This window comes from Piliocolobus tephrosceles, chromosome 12, assembly GCF_002776525.5.
Source record: "Piliocolobus tephrosceles isolate RC106 chromosome 12, ASM277652v3, whole genome shotgun sequence".
In the NCBI taxonomy this organism is placed as follows: Eukaryota; Metazoa; Chordata; class Mammalia; order Primates; family Cercopithecidae; genus Piliocolobus; species Piliocolobus tephrosceles.
The window spans coordinates 117,252,670-117,267,772 of NC_045445.1; the positions used below are offsets into that span (position 1 = coordinate 117,252,670).

The 15,103-nt window shown below is 37.4% G+C and overlaps 1 protein-coding gene across 6 annotated transcripts in view; it reads left to right on the forward strand.

The window, feature by feature from the left end:
* The window catches only part of TAB3 (TGF-beta activated kinase 1 (MAP3K7) binding protein 3), a 61,971-nt gene extending 47,117 nt beyond the window's left edge, over positions 1-14,854 (forward strand). For 4 of the 6 annotated variants that reach the window (XM_023202945.1, XM_023202942.1, XM_023202943.1 and 1 more), the window contains 2 exons: positions 8,427-8,528; positions 10,719-14,854. In XM_023202945.1, coding sequence (XP_023058713.1) covers positions 8,427-8,528; positions 10,719-10,867 — 251 coding nt within the window. In that variant the 3' untranslated portion in view covers positions 10,868-14,854. Of the gene's footprint in view, positions 1-5,798; positions 6,697-8,426; positions 8,529-10,718 lie in introns of those variants that run through there. The other 2 variants (XM_023202946.1, XM_023202947.2) reach the window with 2 other exon arrangements.
* Positions 14,855-15,103: the final 249 nt, after the last annotated feature.

A 15,103-nucleotide genomic window follows, 5' to 3' on the forward strand; every position in this document is an offset into this window, starting at 1 on the left:
CACACACCACCATGCCGGGCTATTTTTTTTTATTTTTTGTAGAGATGAGATCTCACCATGTTGCTTACTGGTCTCAACAAATTTACCATATTGGTGTTAATGTGGCAATAATGAAATGTCCCCAAACTTTAGTTTTTAAAAAGTACTGAAATTAGTAACTCTTAGAATGACTGTCAGAGGTAATTTGATGGAATATATAATTTTTACAAACAGAAGTTGAAACACTATATTACATAGTTAACATTATAAATTTACTTAGCATTGTAAAAACTATAACCCTAAAAGATGATTCTCATAAAATAATGAGGATTTTAAAGGTCTAATGTGAGAACAGAAAGTTAGATTTGCAGTAGACTTATTTTTCAGACAACAAAAGAATCCCTGTGTACTCAAAAGGGGAGCATAGCAGTTAGTAGCGACTAGGTGTTTTCCCATCAAGAACAAAAGAAATCCTACATAACCAAGGTCTGAAGGAATCATTTTCGGGTAATTGTTAACATAGAAATGATTTAAAATTAAAGATATCAAATGTGTTCTTCTTATTTTTATGTACCAAATGTTTAATTGGCATTTCCATATCTTAAAAATTTAATTTTAATTGAACTTAACACGTTTAGTCATTTAAGCCAGATGCAGTGGCTCATGCCTGCAATCCCAGCACTTTGGGAGGCCGAGACGGATGGATCACATGAGGCCAGGAGTTTGAGACTAGCCTGGCCAACATGGCAGAACCCCGTCTCTACTAAAAATACAAAAATTAGCCAGGCCTTATAGCACGCGCCTGTAATCCCAGCTACTCAGGTGACTGAGGCATGAGAATCCCTTGAACCCGGGAGGCGGAGGTTGCAGTGAGCCAAGACCGTGCCACTGCACTCCAGCCTAGGCAACAGAGACCCTGTCATTTATTCATTCATTCATAAATAAGTAGTCATTGAATGTAGATTAACTTTCTGCCTCATTCTTAATATTTTAATTCTTTTTGCCTTAAGCAACTCAAGGTAGATTGATCATGAAGACACAAAGAATAGTGGAGAATGCCTAATACTACCTTACCTAATTATTTAAATTTTGGTTGAATAGTTTTCTACGTGTATTAAGCTCATTACAGAGTGTTTTTTATTTTTCATTTATAAGTTGCAACACAGTATCTGTTCTTCTTTTTATTGTTTAATATTACCATGGATGTTTCATCTGATCTACATTTAAAAACAGCCTATTGATTTCTTTTGAGATGGAGACTCACTCCGTCACCTAGGCTGGAATGCAGTAGCGCGATCTCAGCTCACTGCAACCTCCACCTCCCGGGTTAAAGCGATTCTCCTGTCTCAGCCTCCCAAGTAGCTGAGATTACCCACCACCATGCCCGGCTAATTTTTGTATTTTTAGTGGAGACGGCGTTTCGCCATGGTGGCGAGGCTGGTCTTGAACTCTTGACCTCAAGTGACTCAGCCTCCCAAAGTGCTGGGATTACAGGCGTGAGCCACCGCACCTGGCCAAAAAATGGTTTTATTGATTTCTAAAAATGATACAAAGAATCATCTTAGTGGATGACTGCCAAGTGCCAGATTTGGCACTTTGGCAGCATTATATGCAGTTTCTTGCTGAAAGTCACTGAGGTATATAGTTATCATTGATCAGTTTAAGTCTTTTGGGTTCATAAAATCAGAATCTTTAAACTTGATTTTGCTTGAATGTCTACTAAAGAAGTATCGCCAGACAAACTTTAGTTCATTGATTCAAGGAGCTGTCTTAGAGGAATTGCCCTATCTAAGGGAGTGCATTGGAAAGTTTTTACCCTGGAAACAGGGCCAAGTTGACTGATTAGAAATGGTGGAAAACATATGCACCATGAGCCATTCCTCAGCATAAACTCCCTATAGGTGTGGTGTATTAGTCTGTTTTCATGCTGCTGATAAAGACATACCCAAGACTCGGCAATTTACAAAAGAAAGAGATTTATTGACTTACAATTCCACATGGCTGGGGAGGCCTCACAATCATCGCAGAAGGCAAGGAGGAGCAGGTCACATCTTAAAGAGAGCTTGTGCAGGAAAACTCTCCCTTATAATAACCATCAGATCTCGTGAGACTTACTATCACAAGACCTGCCCCCATGATTCAGTCACCTCCCACAACACGTGGGAATTCAAGATGAGATTTGGGTGAGGACACAGCCAAATCATATCATGTGGTCTGAGGGACCCACCATAAATAACAGACACTGCCGTTACTCAGGAAGTGTCAAGGTTTTGAGCCAGGGACAAAGCCAGACCTCTCTTTGGGCAAGGCAGAATTCTTTCCTATGCAATAAAGCAGTGCTTAGAAGGAAATGTATAGCTTTAAATGCTCATGTAAGACAGGAATATCCAAAATCAATGATTCTAAAATTCTACCTTAAGAAACAAGACAAGAACAAAGTAAAAACAAAGTAGAAGAAAGGAAAGATAAGTCAATGAGATAGAAAACAGAAAAAGTTAACAAAGCAAGAGTTTGATCTTTGAAAAGATAAAATCAATAAACTTCAAGGTAGACTGATCTGTAAAAAAAAAAAAAAGAGAACACAAATTACGACAATCAAAAGTGAAAGATGGGTTATCCATTACAATGATAATGATAATAAGGGAAAGTGATGGACATCTTTATGCCAGTAAGCTTGACACCTTAGATAAAGTGGACAAATTTTCTGAACCATATAATCTACCCAAACTGAAAACAACACAAAACAGTAAATATTAGTAAGTATGTGTGAACTGAATCTACTATCAAAATTTTCCCCACAAAGAAAACTCCAGATCCAGATAGATTCACTGGTGGGTAAATCCTACCAAATATTTAAAAAAGTAAAAATACCAATCTTACACAAATGCTTTGAGAAAATACAGGAGGGAATGCATTCCATATTTCTTTTTTGTTTTTTCATTTCCTTTTCATGTTACTGAGAGGAAGTTGCAGAAATTTTCCGTATACCTCCTGCCCCGACAAATTCAAAGCCTGCCCCGTTATCAGCATCGTACACCAGAGTGGTGCGTTTGTTACCATTGATGAACTTATATTGAGACCTCATAATCACTCAGAGTCCATAGTTTACATTAGGGTTCGCTGTTGGTGTTGTACCCCATCTTTTTTTATGGCTCTAGCAGAACTCTGATTCTAAAACCTGGTAAAGACATTATGTATCTGCCCCTCACAAAAAGAAAACAAAATTTCAGATCAATATCCCTCATGAACATAGAAACAAAAAATCCGTAATTCTGTTTTCTATCTCATTGACTTATAGTCACAATATATAAAAAAAAGATAATACATCATGATCAAGTTGAGTTTAGCTTAGGAATGTAATCTTGGTATAAGCATTAAAAAACCAACCAGTGTAATTTACCATATTAAACAAAGGGAGAAAAAGCATGTGATCGTTTCACCAGATACAGGAAAAACATTTGACAAAATTCAACAGCCATTCCTGACAGACAAAAACTTTTAACAAATTAAGAATAGAAAAGAACTCTTTCAGTCTCATAAAGGGCGTCTTTCAAAAACCTTTAGCTACCATTATTACTTAAATAATGCAATTCTGAACTTACTAACATTGGGAACAAGGCAAGGATGTCTATTCTCACCATCTTTATTCAACGTTGAACCTGGAGTTCCAAGCCCATGCAGTAAGAGAAAAAAAAATAAATAAATAAATAAATATTGGAAAAGAAGAAATAAAACTATATATACTACAGATGACAATTATTTTTAAAATCCTAAGGATACTGAAAAACAACTATTAGAACTAATAAGTGAGTTTAACAAGGCCTCAGGATGCAAAGTCTATATATAAACATATTTTTACAATATCAGTAAACACTTAGAAAATAAAATTTAAAAGAGAATTTCATTTACAATGCCATCAAAAACCATGTAACAGGAATAAATTGATCCAGAGATGTATACATTGAAAACTATAAAACATTGTCAAAGGATATTTAAAATAAGACTTAAGTAAATGGAGTGATATACCATGTTCATAACTGACTGAATCAATATTTTTGAGATACTTGTTCTTACAAGGTTGATGTATAGATACAGTGTAAAACCAATTATAACCCCATTAGGTGGTAGTGCATTTTTAATTAACAAACTGATTATAAAATTCATATGGAAATACAGAAAGTCCTAGAACATCCAAAACAATCTTGAAAAAGAGCAGCCAGAAGTCTTAGACTGGCTCAGTGCAATGGCTCACACCTGTAAACCTAGCATTTTTGGGAGACCAAGGCAGGAGGATCACTTGAGCTCAGGAGTCCGAGACTAGCCTGGGCAACATAGTGAGACCTCATCTACAAAAAGATTTAAAAGTTAGCCAGACATGGTGTAATTAAAAGTGTATTAGTGTAGAGCTAATTTAAAAATAGCTCACTGCAGCCTCACCTATAGTCCCAGCTATTCTGGTGGCTGAGACAGTAGGATTGCTTGAGCCCAGGAGGTTGAGGCTGCAGTGAGCCGTGATTGCAGCACTATACTCCAGCCTGGGTGACAGAGCAAGACCCTGTCTCAAAAAAAAAAAAAAAAGTTTAAAATAACCCGCTTCAGGACTTACTATAATGCTACAGTAACCACAGAGTGATATTGGTATAGGAATAAAGAAATAGATCACTGGAACAGAATAGGGAGCCCAGGTTTACACCCCCCAGTCACACTGTCATTTGATATTTGACAAAAGCACCAAAGCAACCAATAGAGAAAGGAACATTTTTTCAACAGGCAGAGCTGGGAAGAACTGGATAGCCATGTGGAAGAAACACACAGTCTGATCTCTACCTCACATCATACACAAAAATTTGAGATAGATCATACACCTAAGTATAAAAGTTAAACTATAAAGCTTCCAAAACAGAATATCTTTGCAATATAGGTATAAAAGTTTTTAGACAGGTTGCAGGAAGCAATAAGAAAAGCATTGATAGATTAGTCTTCATTAAAGTTTTACACTTCTGCTTATCAAGTGACCCTATTAAGAAAATGAAAAGGCAAACCACAGACTGGGAGAAAATATTTGTAAAATATGTATCTGATGAAGGATGGTATCCAGAGTATATAAAGAATTTCTACAACACAGTAATAAAAAGACAACTCAATAAAAAAAGGTAAAACACTTGAACAGACACTTGACAAAGGAATAGATATGAAAGACCATGAAAAAAGAAATATCAAGAAATTTGGTAATGAAATGGATCTGCTGCCAGGATCCTGTATAGTCAGATTGTGGTTTTCTAGCAATGGTGATGTTCGTGTTAATATGTCATTCTGAGGCCAGCATTGTAGCTCATGCTTGTAGTCCCAGCACTTTGGGAGGCCCAGCAGGGAGGGAGGATCACTTGAGGTCAGGAGTTCGAGACCAGCCTGTCCAACAGGGTGAAACCCCGTGTCAACTAAAGATACCAAAATTAGCTGGGCATGGTGGCGTGCACCTGTAATCCCAGCTACTTGGGAGGCTGCGGCAGAAGAATCACTTGAACCTGGGAGGTGGAGGTTGCACTGAGCCGAGATCGCACCAGTGCACTCCAACCTGGGTGACAGAGCGAGATGCTGTCTCCAAAAAAAAAAAAAGTCATTTTGCCTTCTGTCTTTGGGACCAACACCATGTATTCGAGGTGGGAGGTTCCTGTTTGGTATACTCCTTGGCTGGGAATTGAACAAGGCTTGCATTAATATTCCATGATGTGGTCCCATTAATATCAAGCTTCATCTAGCTCTCTACAGGTACCTTTACACTAAAAAGACTTTGTTTGTTTGTTTTTGTTTTGAGACAGGGTCGCTCTGTCGCCCAGGCTGGAGTGCAGTGGCATGATCATAGCTCATTGCAGCCTCGACCTCCCAGGCTCAAGCCATCCTCCTGCCTCAGCCACCCGGGTAGCTGGGACTACAGACGCACACCACCACACCTGGCTAATTTTTGTATTTTTTGTGGAGACAGGGTTTCGCCATGTTGCCCAGGCTGGTCTCCAACTCCTGGGCTGAAGCGATCCTGCTGCCTCGGCCTCCCAAAGTGCTGCGATTACAGGCATAAGTCACTGTTCCTGGTCTGAAAGACTCTCTTCTATGGCTCATTTGACTCAAATACAATTTGCTAAAACTGATAGTCCCTTAGAGTTGGTTATAATGGGATTTCGGTTACAATTTCTTAAGTATGTATTGAATGCTCAGTGCGTATCTCGATTATGTATTATGTAGATAGATGCTTGATGTTACAAAGGGAAAACATGACTCCTACCCCAAGCAGTTTATACTCTACATATGTACACTTTTAATAAAAAGGAGACCAGGAAGCCATCTCCAACAGTCATCTTCGCTATAAATGAATTTCTATTTTAGAAATGTAGTAGTTGTAGTTCTATAATAATATATATTATTGGTGAAAGTATAAATGGTTCTGTTATATGCCAAATTGTCTTTAACCCGTTTTTTTATCTTTTTCTGTTAAAACTTAGAAACAGTAGAACTTGATTAAATTCTATAATTTTTTGGTGAGCCTTTTATCGTATTTATAAAAGCTATTTAGTTTTCTCCATAAAATCAAGTTTGTTTTCCATGAAGCACTTGCAGATTCTCATTTTGTATTTAAAACTAAATCGGCCTTTTCTAAAAGTACATATAGTTTAGCACAGATTGGCTTGCAATACCACTCAAATACAAAAAAAAAAAAAAAAAGATAAACCAGTAAAACACAAATTACTGGTAGAATAGGTTTATTGGTTTGAATAAATGTCTTGGAGTTATTACAGATATATACCAGAAATCCAAGTGGAATATAGTTTATCTGAATAGTAAGTGTGATAATTAGAGAAAGAATATGAGGGAGACAGAAGGAAAGAGAGAGAAAGAGACAGAGGAACAAGCCTTTTTGGATTGAACTTTGTAGTTAAGCAATACAATGTGTTCGTGCTCTTCAGCGGGCTTAGAAAGTCTCCCAACCCTTACTAGTAACTCATAACAGTGGCAGATTGGACTTTGTAGTTAAACAATACAGTGTGTATGTGTGCTCTCCAGTGGGCTTAGAAAGTGTCCCCAATCCTCATCAGTAAGCAAGCAAGCACACTGACCTTGGTGTCCCACGATCTGAGCACTGGTCCTGGTCATCTTGGCCACCTAACCTTGTTCAGACTCAATCTGAGCACCACAGAGGGACAATCCTGCCAAGTACTCCAAAGGTTGTAAGAGTTAGTGAGATAAGGTATGTGATTCTGTAGAAGTACTTTGCAAATCTAAGAAACAGAACTTTACCTTATTCTTTGGAGCCTAAGGAGACGTTAATTCTGCTTTTGTTTACTTGGACAATGGAGTGTTTAAGTACCTGAGCACCATGCTTTGGATTCTGGAGCAGTGATTTCCAAAGATGAGTTGTACTGTCAGCTCAGAATTGATTAGAAAATGCAAGATCTTTCTTTGGTTCCTAAGGGCAAATAATATAAAGGGTTGCTTACTAATAAACTATAAATTTATAGAAACAATATTCTAGCAAGATATTAGGATGCCTACAGTTCTTGTCTGTGTTGCAAAGTGCCTGCTGGGCTTCTGCACACATAGGTAACTGGAATTCAGGAAATGATTTGGGAGCACGTGGTTGTCAGTATATAATATTGAGTTGATTCTGATTTTTCAAGTACTGCTATATTTAAAAAATCCACCAGACACAGTTGCCTGTAATACCAACACTTTGGGAGGCTGAGGTGGGAGGATCACTTGAGGCCAGGAGTTTGAGACCAGCCTGGGCAACACAGTGAGACCCTGTCTCTACAAAAAATAAAATTAAAAATATTAGCTGGGCATGGTAGTGGCATGCACCTGTAGTCTTGGCTACTTGGGAGGCTGAGGCAGGAGGATCACTTGAGCCCAGGAGATCAAAGCTGCAGTGAGCCATGATTGTGCCACTGTACTCCAGCCTGGACAGCAGAACAAGACCCTGTCTCAGAAAAAAAAAATGCTGTCATTTTCATCACATTTCATCATTCTAATAGCCTTACTGTATGGATAGTACCCATAATTTTAAAATAATTTTTAAATAATTATTGCTTAATCAGATAATTGCTAAAGTATATTTTCCCAAATTTTGCTTTCACATTGACATATATTTGCTATCACTGAGTTTGTACCCTTAATCCATTAAAAAGTAGAAAACAGTGAAATAGGGCATTTGTTCTAAGTAATGGGACAAGATGTAATTGGAGAAGATGGAAAAAGTCATAAGAACCACTGCTGTGTATAGGTTGTAAAAGCAGTATTAAATATGGTACTTGCCCTTGCTAAAAAGGTAACATGAAGTAATAGGAAGGGTAAATGCACTCAGCTGCGTGGGTTGCATGAAAGATCTTGTGAGCCTGTTCACTCTTGGAGTTGAAAGACTGGATCACTTCTTTCTGGCGTTGTTTCTTCTTATGCAGACTCCTCAGACCCCTGCACAATTGAGAGAAAAGCCCGAAGAATTAGCGTGACCTCCAAAGTACAGGCAGACATCCATGACACCCATGCAGCAGCTGCAGATGGTTTGTACTTGTGTGTCCAGAGTTTGTGCAGAATGTCTAAAGACACATGTTAATCTACGTAGAATTATAAGTAAAACCGTACCTTTATTTTCTGCTTTAAAAAATTACCGAGTTTCTAAGGCTGTGCTGTCCAATAGAAATATAATGCAAGCCACATATATAATTTAAAATTTTCTAGTAGCAAAGATGAAATTTTAACATTTTATATAATTCAGTATATACAAACTATTATTTCAATATGAAATCAATATAAAATCAGTGAGATGTTTTACATCCTTTTTATGCTAAGTCTTTGAAATCTGGTGTATATTTTATACTTATAGCAACACTGACTTTTTAGAGCATGTCTATTAAAAACCAACAACAGTAAGATACGAATTTTTTTTAAGTATTAGGTTTTGGGGCATATTGTTCTTTTAAAAGGTAAAGACAAAAGAGGTCCTTTTCTGAAAATGGCATAGTAGGCCAGGTGTGGTGGCTCACGCCTGTAATCCCAGCACTTTGGGAGGCCGAGAAGGGTGGATCACGAGGTCAGGAGATCAAGACCATTGAGATGGTGAAACCCCGTCTCTACTAAAAATACAAAATTTAGCCAAGCGTGGTGGCGGGCGCCTGTAGTCCCAGCTACCTGGGAGACTGAGGCAGGAGACTGGCGTGAACCCGGAGGCGGAGCTTGCAGTGAGCCGAGATCGTGCCACTGCACTCCAGCCCGGGCGACAGAGCGAGACTCCTCCTCAGGAAAAAAAAAAAAAAAAAAAGAAAATGGCATAGTAAACATTTTTCCTCCAACCGAAGGCTTTATTCCTCCATATGAGACAAAAAAGAAAACTGTATTAAATCTACATGTTTTAGAGTCATGAGCCAAACAAAAGACACAAGGTGGGTGATAATGGCAGTTAAAAGGCAATAGTTGAAGCAAGAGAAACAAGCCCATCTCCTATTTATAGTCATAGGAAGCGACTGAAGAACCCAGTAATTTTCTGTTACATCGTAAGGCTAAGATCACCTTCCTGTTTGAGGCTGAGCATTATCATACCTTGGGGTAAGGTTCAGGGTCTAAAATTCAGTTCTCTTTACCTCTTGGGGAATGTTATGACATTTGTCATATAAGGCAAATTGATAAACTAGAAGTCAGCTTGTTAATTGCCAGTGGAAGATATGCCTAGCCCAAAGTAGTAACTGACAAAGCTTCCCTAGATCTGTTTCTTTTGTTACCTATTTAAAAAGGTGTTGCTTACCTTAGATCTTAATCTCATTTCCAGTTCATAGTGACCATTTCCAGTTACCCCAGATTCCAGGGTGAATTCCATCTGGAGATCTTTAGTCTCCTATTCATTGACCTCAGTCTCAACAGGGACCTAAAAGACAGAAATTACAGGTTAACTCTAGATGCAAAGAGCTTTTTTGAGCACAAAGCCAGAGGGAATAAGGACCTAAGAGGAATGTAAGTTTGGATTTCTTTATCAAATCCTGGGAACCAACATAAGGTTGCCAGGTATGGGCACTTTTAAAAACTGATGATATATGAAGGATTTTTAATGCCAAAAATGTAGGAAAGAATATGAGAATAAAAGTCTTTTATACTGAATGAATTTAGCTTTATGAAAAATGAACTGTAGAATCTTTCTCTTTTCACTGTTCTGGGGAAAACTTTGGTATGAACTGCCACTGCTATTTATGAACCATTAATATAAAATACATGCATATTGTAGAACTTAAGTTGTCATGGAAGAAGGCACACATTTAGTCAGATGTTTAATATAGTGTGGATAGTATTATACTATAGAGAGGAAAAGTCAAGGTGGGCTGAACGTCAGGGAAAACTTACAGAGGCGACAGAATTTAACATGCTATAAAACATCTCTCTTTTTTTTCTCATTTGGCTGGAATAAAGCATAACTCTCCACTATTTACAGGTAATGACCTAGGAAGGCAGTCTATTCTGGACATATATCCATCTTCTTATAGCCAAAAAAAAAAAAAAAAAAGTAATTAGAACAAAGTAAAAGATCAACTTTCTGTTCAACTATGCATTTCCAGTAGATATGTTTACTAATTGGCTTATATATTAAAGTAGGCAATTAACTCCCTTGATTTTTGTGGTATTTTTCTTTTCAGTTTGGGTTATACTTGGAAAAAGGTTAATCTATTTACCTTCCCTTCCCCCCCCTTAATCCTACCCTCCCTCAGAGCATCGAACTGGCTCCACACAAAGTCCTCGGACACAACCTCGAGATGAAGACTACGAAGGGGCTCCATGGAATTGTGATAGCTGCACCTTTCTTAACCACCCAGCACTAAATCGCTGTGAGCAGTGCGAGATGCCACGGTACACTTGAATTCAGAAAAGTCTGCGCCAGGTTGAAAGTGAAACTTTGAGCACCACCAGAAGAAAAGGAAACCTCGGGACTCTATTCATCCACCCAGCCTTTTCATTTTCGATTGCACAGCAGGGAGGAGGAATGGCTTTGTGGTCGTTGTGCTCACGAAAGGAAAAATGGGGAGGTCTTTTTTTCTCCTTTCTTAACTCACTACAGAGTGAGAGATAGGGAGGGATACTTGAAACTGGGAAAGGATTCACTCTGTGAAAGAATGTACACACAGAAGTCAGGAGCTCTTCTGTGGTGGAATCCCAATTGTTAAAGTTACTGCTGAGTGGCCCTTATTTTTCAAACTAGAACTTTGATTCATAGTATAAAATGTTACAGTTTATGCAAACTGTGAATTCCCAGAGCAGACTTACCTGGTCACTGCTCTCTAGAAAACCAAGGCTCCCCGTGCTGCTTCCCGTTGCTTCCTACTAAAGAGGACAACAGGAAAAAGCACCTAGAATATTTTTTTGGGGGGGCGGGGGGCAAATTAATTAAGCGTATTTGTAATTGCTGCTTTTTTCAGGGGTAATTTCCAACACATACATGCACACAAACAAAATGTTTTAAAATGTGATTTGTAGCAGTCAGGAACTAGGCATATCATGCCTTTGTTTAAAAGTACAATCAGAGGTGGTAAGATGCCTTTGGCTTGTACAGTGATTCATCAAGCTCTGTCAACACTGGTAACTAAGACCTACTTATGCCACATAAGAGATGCATGTTTTTATTAAGGCCACCAGTTTTCAAAGTAACAAGTCCTTACAAAGTATGATTTTATAAATGATATTCTCGTAACACTGCGCTTTGCCAGTAGCACAGAGAATGTATGCCAAATGCAAGTCCATTCCAAAATCCATTTGGCAATCTTGAACTCAGCTGTGGTTCTTAAACTTTTGCAGTCCATAGGGCCTTTTTTTTTTTTTTTCTCCTTCCAATTTTGTGATAAATTCATGATGTTTACAGCACAGATAAAACTTTGTGCCATAATCCTAATTTAGCTGAAATCAATATTAACTGTTCAATAAAAACTTACTTGCACATTTTAATAAACCAATGTGAGGGGAATTACAGTTGGCCAATGACAAAGTTGCACACTGCATTATTTGGGAAACGAGAGGGATTGTCAAAAATTATTAAGAGAAAGGTGAATATAGAGGACTTTGAAACAGAACTTTTAAAATTTAACATAACTGTATCTAGAGGTCAGTTGAGTTTCTACAGGCAGTTCAGGTCATTTTAAAGCACTCCTTATTTATGAAATAGAACTGCAGGGTGTGGATAAAGTGAAGAGATATAAAATCATGTGACTCACTAAGGCGCATCACTGGAAACTTAATAGCATGTTTCAGTCTCTGCCATTGCTGGAGTTCCTTCTTAGCTCAGAATTGGAGTTTTGGAATCTTCCCCTCATTTTGGTGAGTATAAACAGCAATAAAGTCAGTAGGTTCTCCCATCCTAAAGGATTTTACCTGAGGATATCATCTTAGGAATATCCATTGACTCTCCCATCAGGTATCTCCCCCAACCCCCATACACACACACACACACACCCCTTCTAATTTAGCAGTAACCTCTGGCAGACCTGGAAAAGCAAGCTGCTCTTAATAGCATAATGAAACCAAAGGCGTAATAACTCATCATAGTTTTCCATCAGAATCATCATTTCACACTGCCTACAGCTTTGAAAACATTTTTTCATATGTGAAAAATTCCCCCAAAATATATCCACTTGTCTCCCAAAGGAAGCGTGGTAATTACACTGATAAAACATCTCTCATACAACAACTGTGGCAAAACTGTGAAAATAACGGTGAGAAAGCAGATGGGCTCAAAAGCATGGTCCCCAAAAGAATGTTCTTTAAAGGTTTTTGTAACACTGGTCTCTGTCTCCAATAACAGTCTAGCCGTCCTACTGTTCTGTAATATGCCTTTGCCTTTGTATGGTTTCATATCTCTTTAGTGATGGTCAACCCCACTTGTTTTTAAGTTACAATTTAGGGGAAAATATATATATATACTGCTTGGTGTCCTAGCTAAAAGGTTTACCAGTATTCATAGTGATATGCTGAAGTGGAGGCAATTAACTTGGCAGTTGTCAGTTGAGAATGAAAGTAGCATGTCTGAAAACAGTCTGATGCTTTATAAAACCACGTAGATGACTTTAAAACTATTGCATGAAAATACATCAAGGTTAATTAGCTGTTATACAGTAGATGCATGGTTTCAATTCTTTGGTGATATATCTAGTCAATCATTGTTTTCACCTGCCAGGAAAAGAGAGCAAACAGTCTATTGGATAGGTGTAAAGGGTGGGGTATGCAGTATCAGATTGATTTTAAGGAAGTTTTGTACATGTTAATTTTTAATTGTGCATAAGTTTCATATGCCAGCATAGGCTGTATTCAGTTTTAAAACAGGCAAAATGACTTGACACTGATAAATCTGATATATTTAACTGTGTCCCATATGTATACTGCTTTTTGCCTATGACCAGTTTGAACAAGAATTCACCGAACTTTCAAGGTGCCTTTTCAAAAGGATCTTGTAATCAGTTGGTATGTACAGACAATTGGCATGAAAGTGGTAGGATATAAATCGGATGATGCCTGGCTGCTGAGGTGCCTGTGCTCTCTGGATCAGCTGGGGCACTTCTTGTTTCTTGTAAGAGGTTTGCTTCTTTAAAATGACTAGTTTGATGTATCTGGTAACATACAGACCTGACTATACGTTTTACATTATTTCGCTATTTTGTAAACTGGGATTTTAGAAAGCACGTTTGCCATTTTGTTAAAGTACATTGCCCCTTAAATTTTGGAGTAGTTTTTAAAAGTTTAAAATGGTAATAGAGGAGCCAGAAACTTTCTAAGCATTGTAAAATGTTTTGAATTAATATTGACTTTGTTTGGAAGAGAGTAGAGGCAGGGGGTTTTAAAGAAACAAAGAAATGCATTGTAAAAATGTAGTTTTAGAGCAGATTAATAATGATGGTGGGGAAAGTGTTGCTAATTTGTTTATTTCCCTGGAAGAAATGGGAAGTGTGATAAGCAGTTTAATTTTTAAGGAGCTGGTCTCAATTTTAGTACTTTTTAATTATGCAAATAAATCATTGTTTCCTTAAATTTTGTCATTGCTTTGTCACAGTTGTCTAGGGTTCTTATCTAACCTTCTGTGGCAATTCAATTTTATATAGCCTTTTAAGAGGTAATTGTAATGTATTTCTGACAGTATAAACAAAAAGAATATAAGGCATAGACGAATTGTCCTTTAAAAATATCAATGATGTATCCTGGAATGTGAAGATGTCTCTTTAGAGTTAAAAATCGAATTATTTTAATATTGTACCATTGTTAGACTTTGAATGAGTCCATGTTACCATGTGTGTCTGTATATCTGTAGAGAAAGAAAAATGACAACTGAAATGTTACTTTTTAAAATCGGAATAAATTGGGCACTGCCTGTGTTGCGCCACTACTGTATCTTTTCGAAAGAATTAACAGTATTTGCCTATTGTAAAAGTTAATTCTGATGACGCTTTCACACTCACCAGACTTTTTTTCCTGTATTATTTGCATCCCCAAATATTTAATACAAGTAGATTCTGCATGGCTTGGGCATTCAGAGATTAATAGAATGATGACTCAATTTTAATTCTAAAGCCATGAAAAGTTACTTTAAGACTGAACAATTCTGAATTATTTATGATACCAAATGTCCATGTTTCTTTCCCTACTGTAAAAGAATTGATCAGTTTCTTCATTAAAGCAGCAAAAACTTATTAAATCTTGTAAATACCATGTCTCTTTTAGATTTCTGTGTATGCTGTGAATGAAATCATTTTGAGATGAAATTGTACAAAGGCATTTTAAAAGGCTCTGCATGCATCGTACCTCCAAACAGTACATATTCGGAAAGTCAAAGATTCCTGCAAAATAAATAAACTAAAAGCAAACACTACATTCTGCATCTTTTCTGTGTAGTTAGAAATTTACAGTATCAAAGTAGTTCTAGTGTCAGCACTCATATGTCTGGACTGAAATATGCTGTCTCACAAACCTAATCATCACATTTGTCTTCCTTTGTTAGAACATGTAATGTTAGATTTGGGGTATTAAGTGCACATTACTCCATTTGGAAAAATTGGTAAAATTATACATAAGCAGGTTTTATATAAAAGTTGGAATATGTTAGGAACTTCTTTTCATT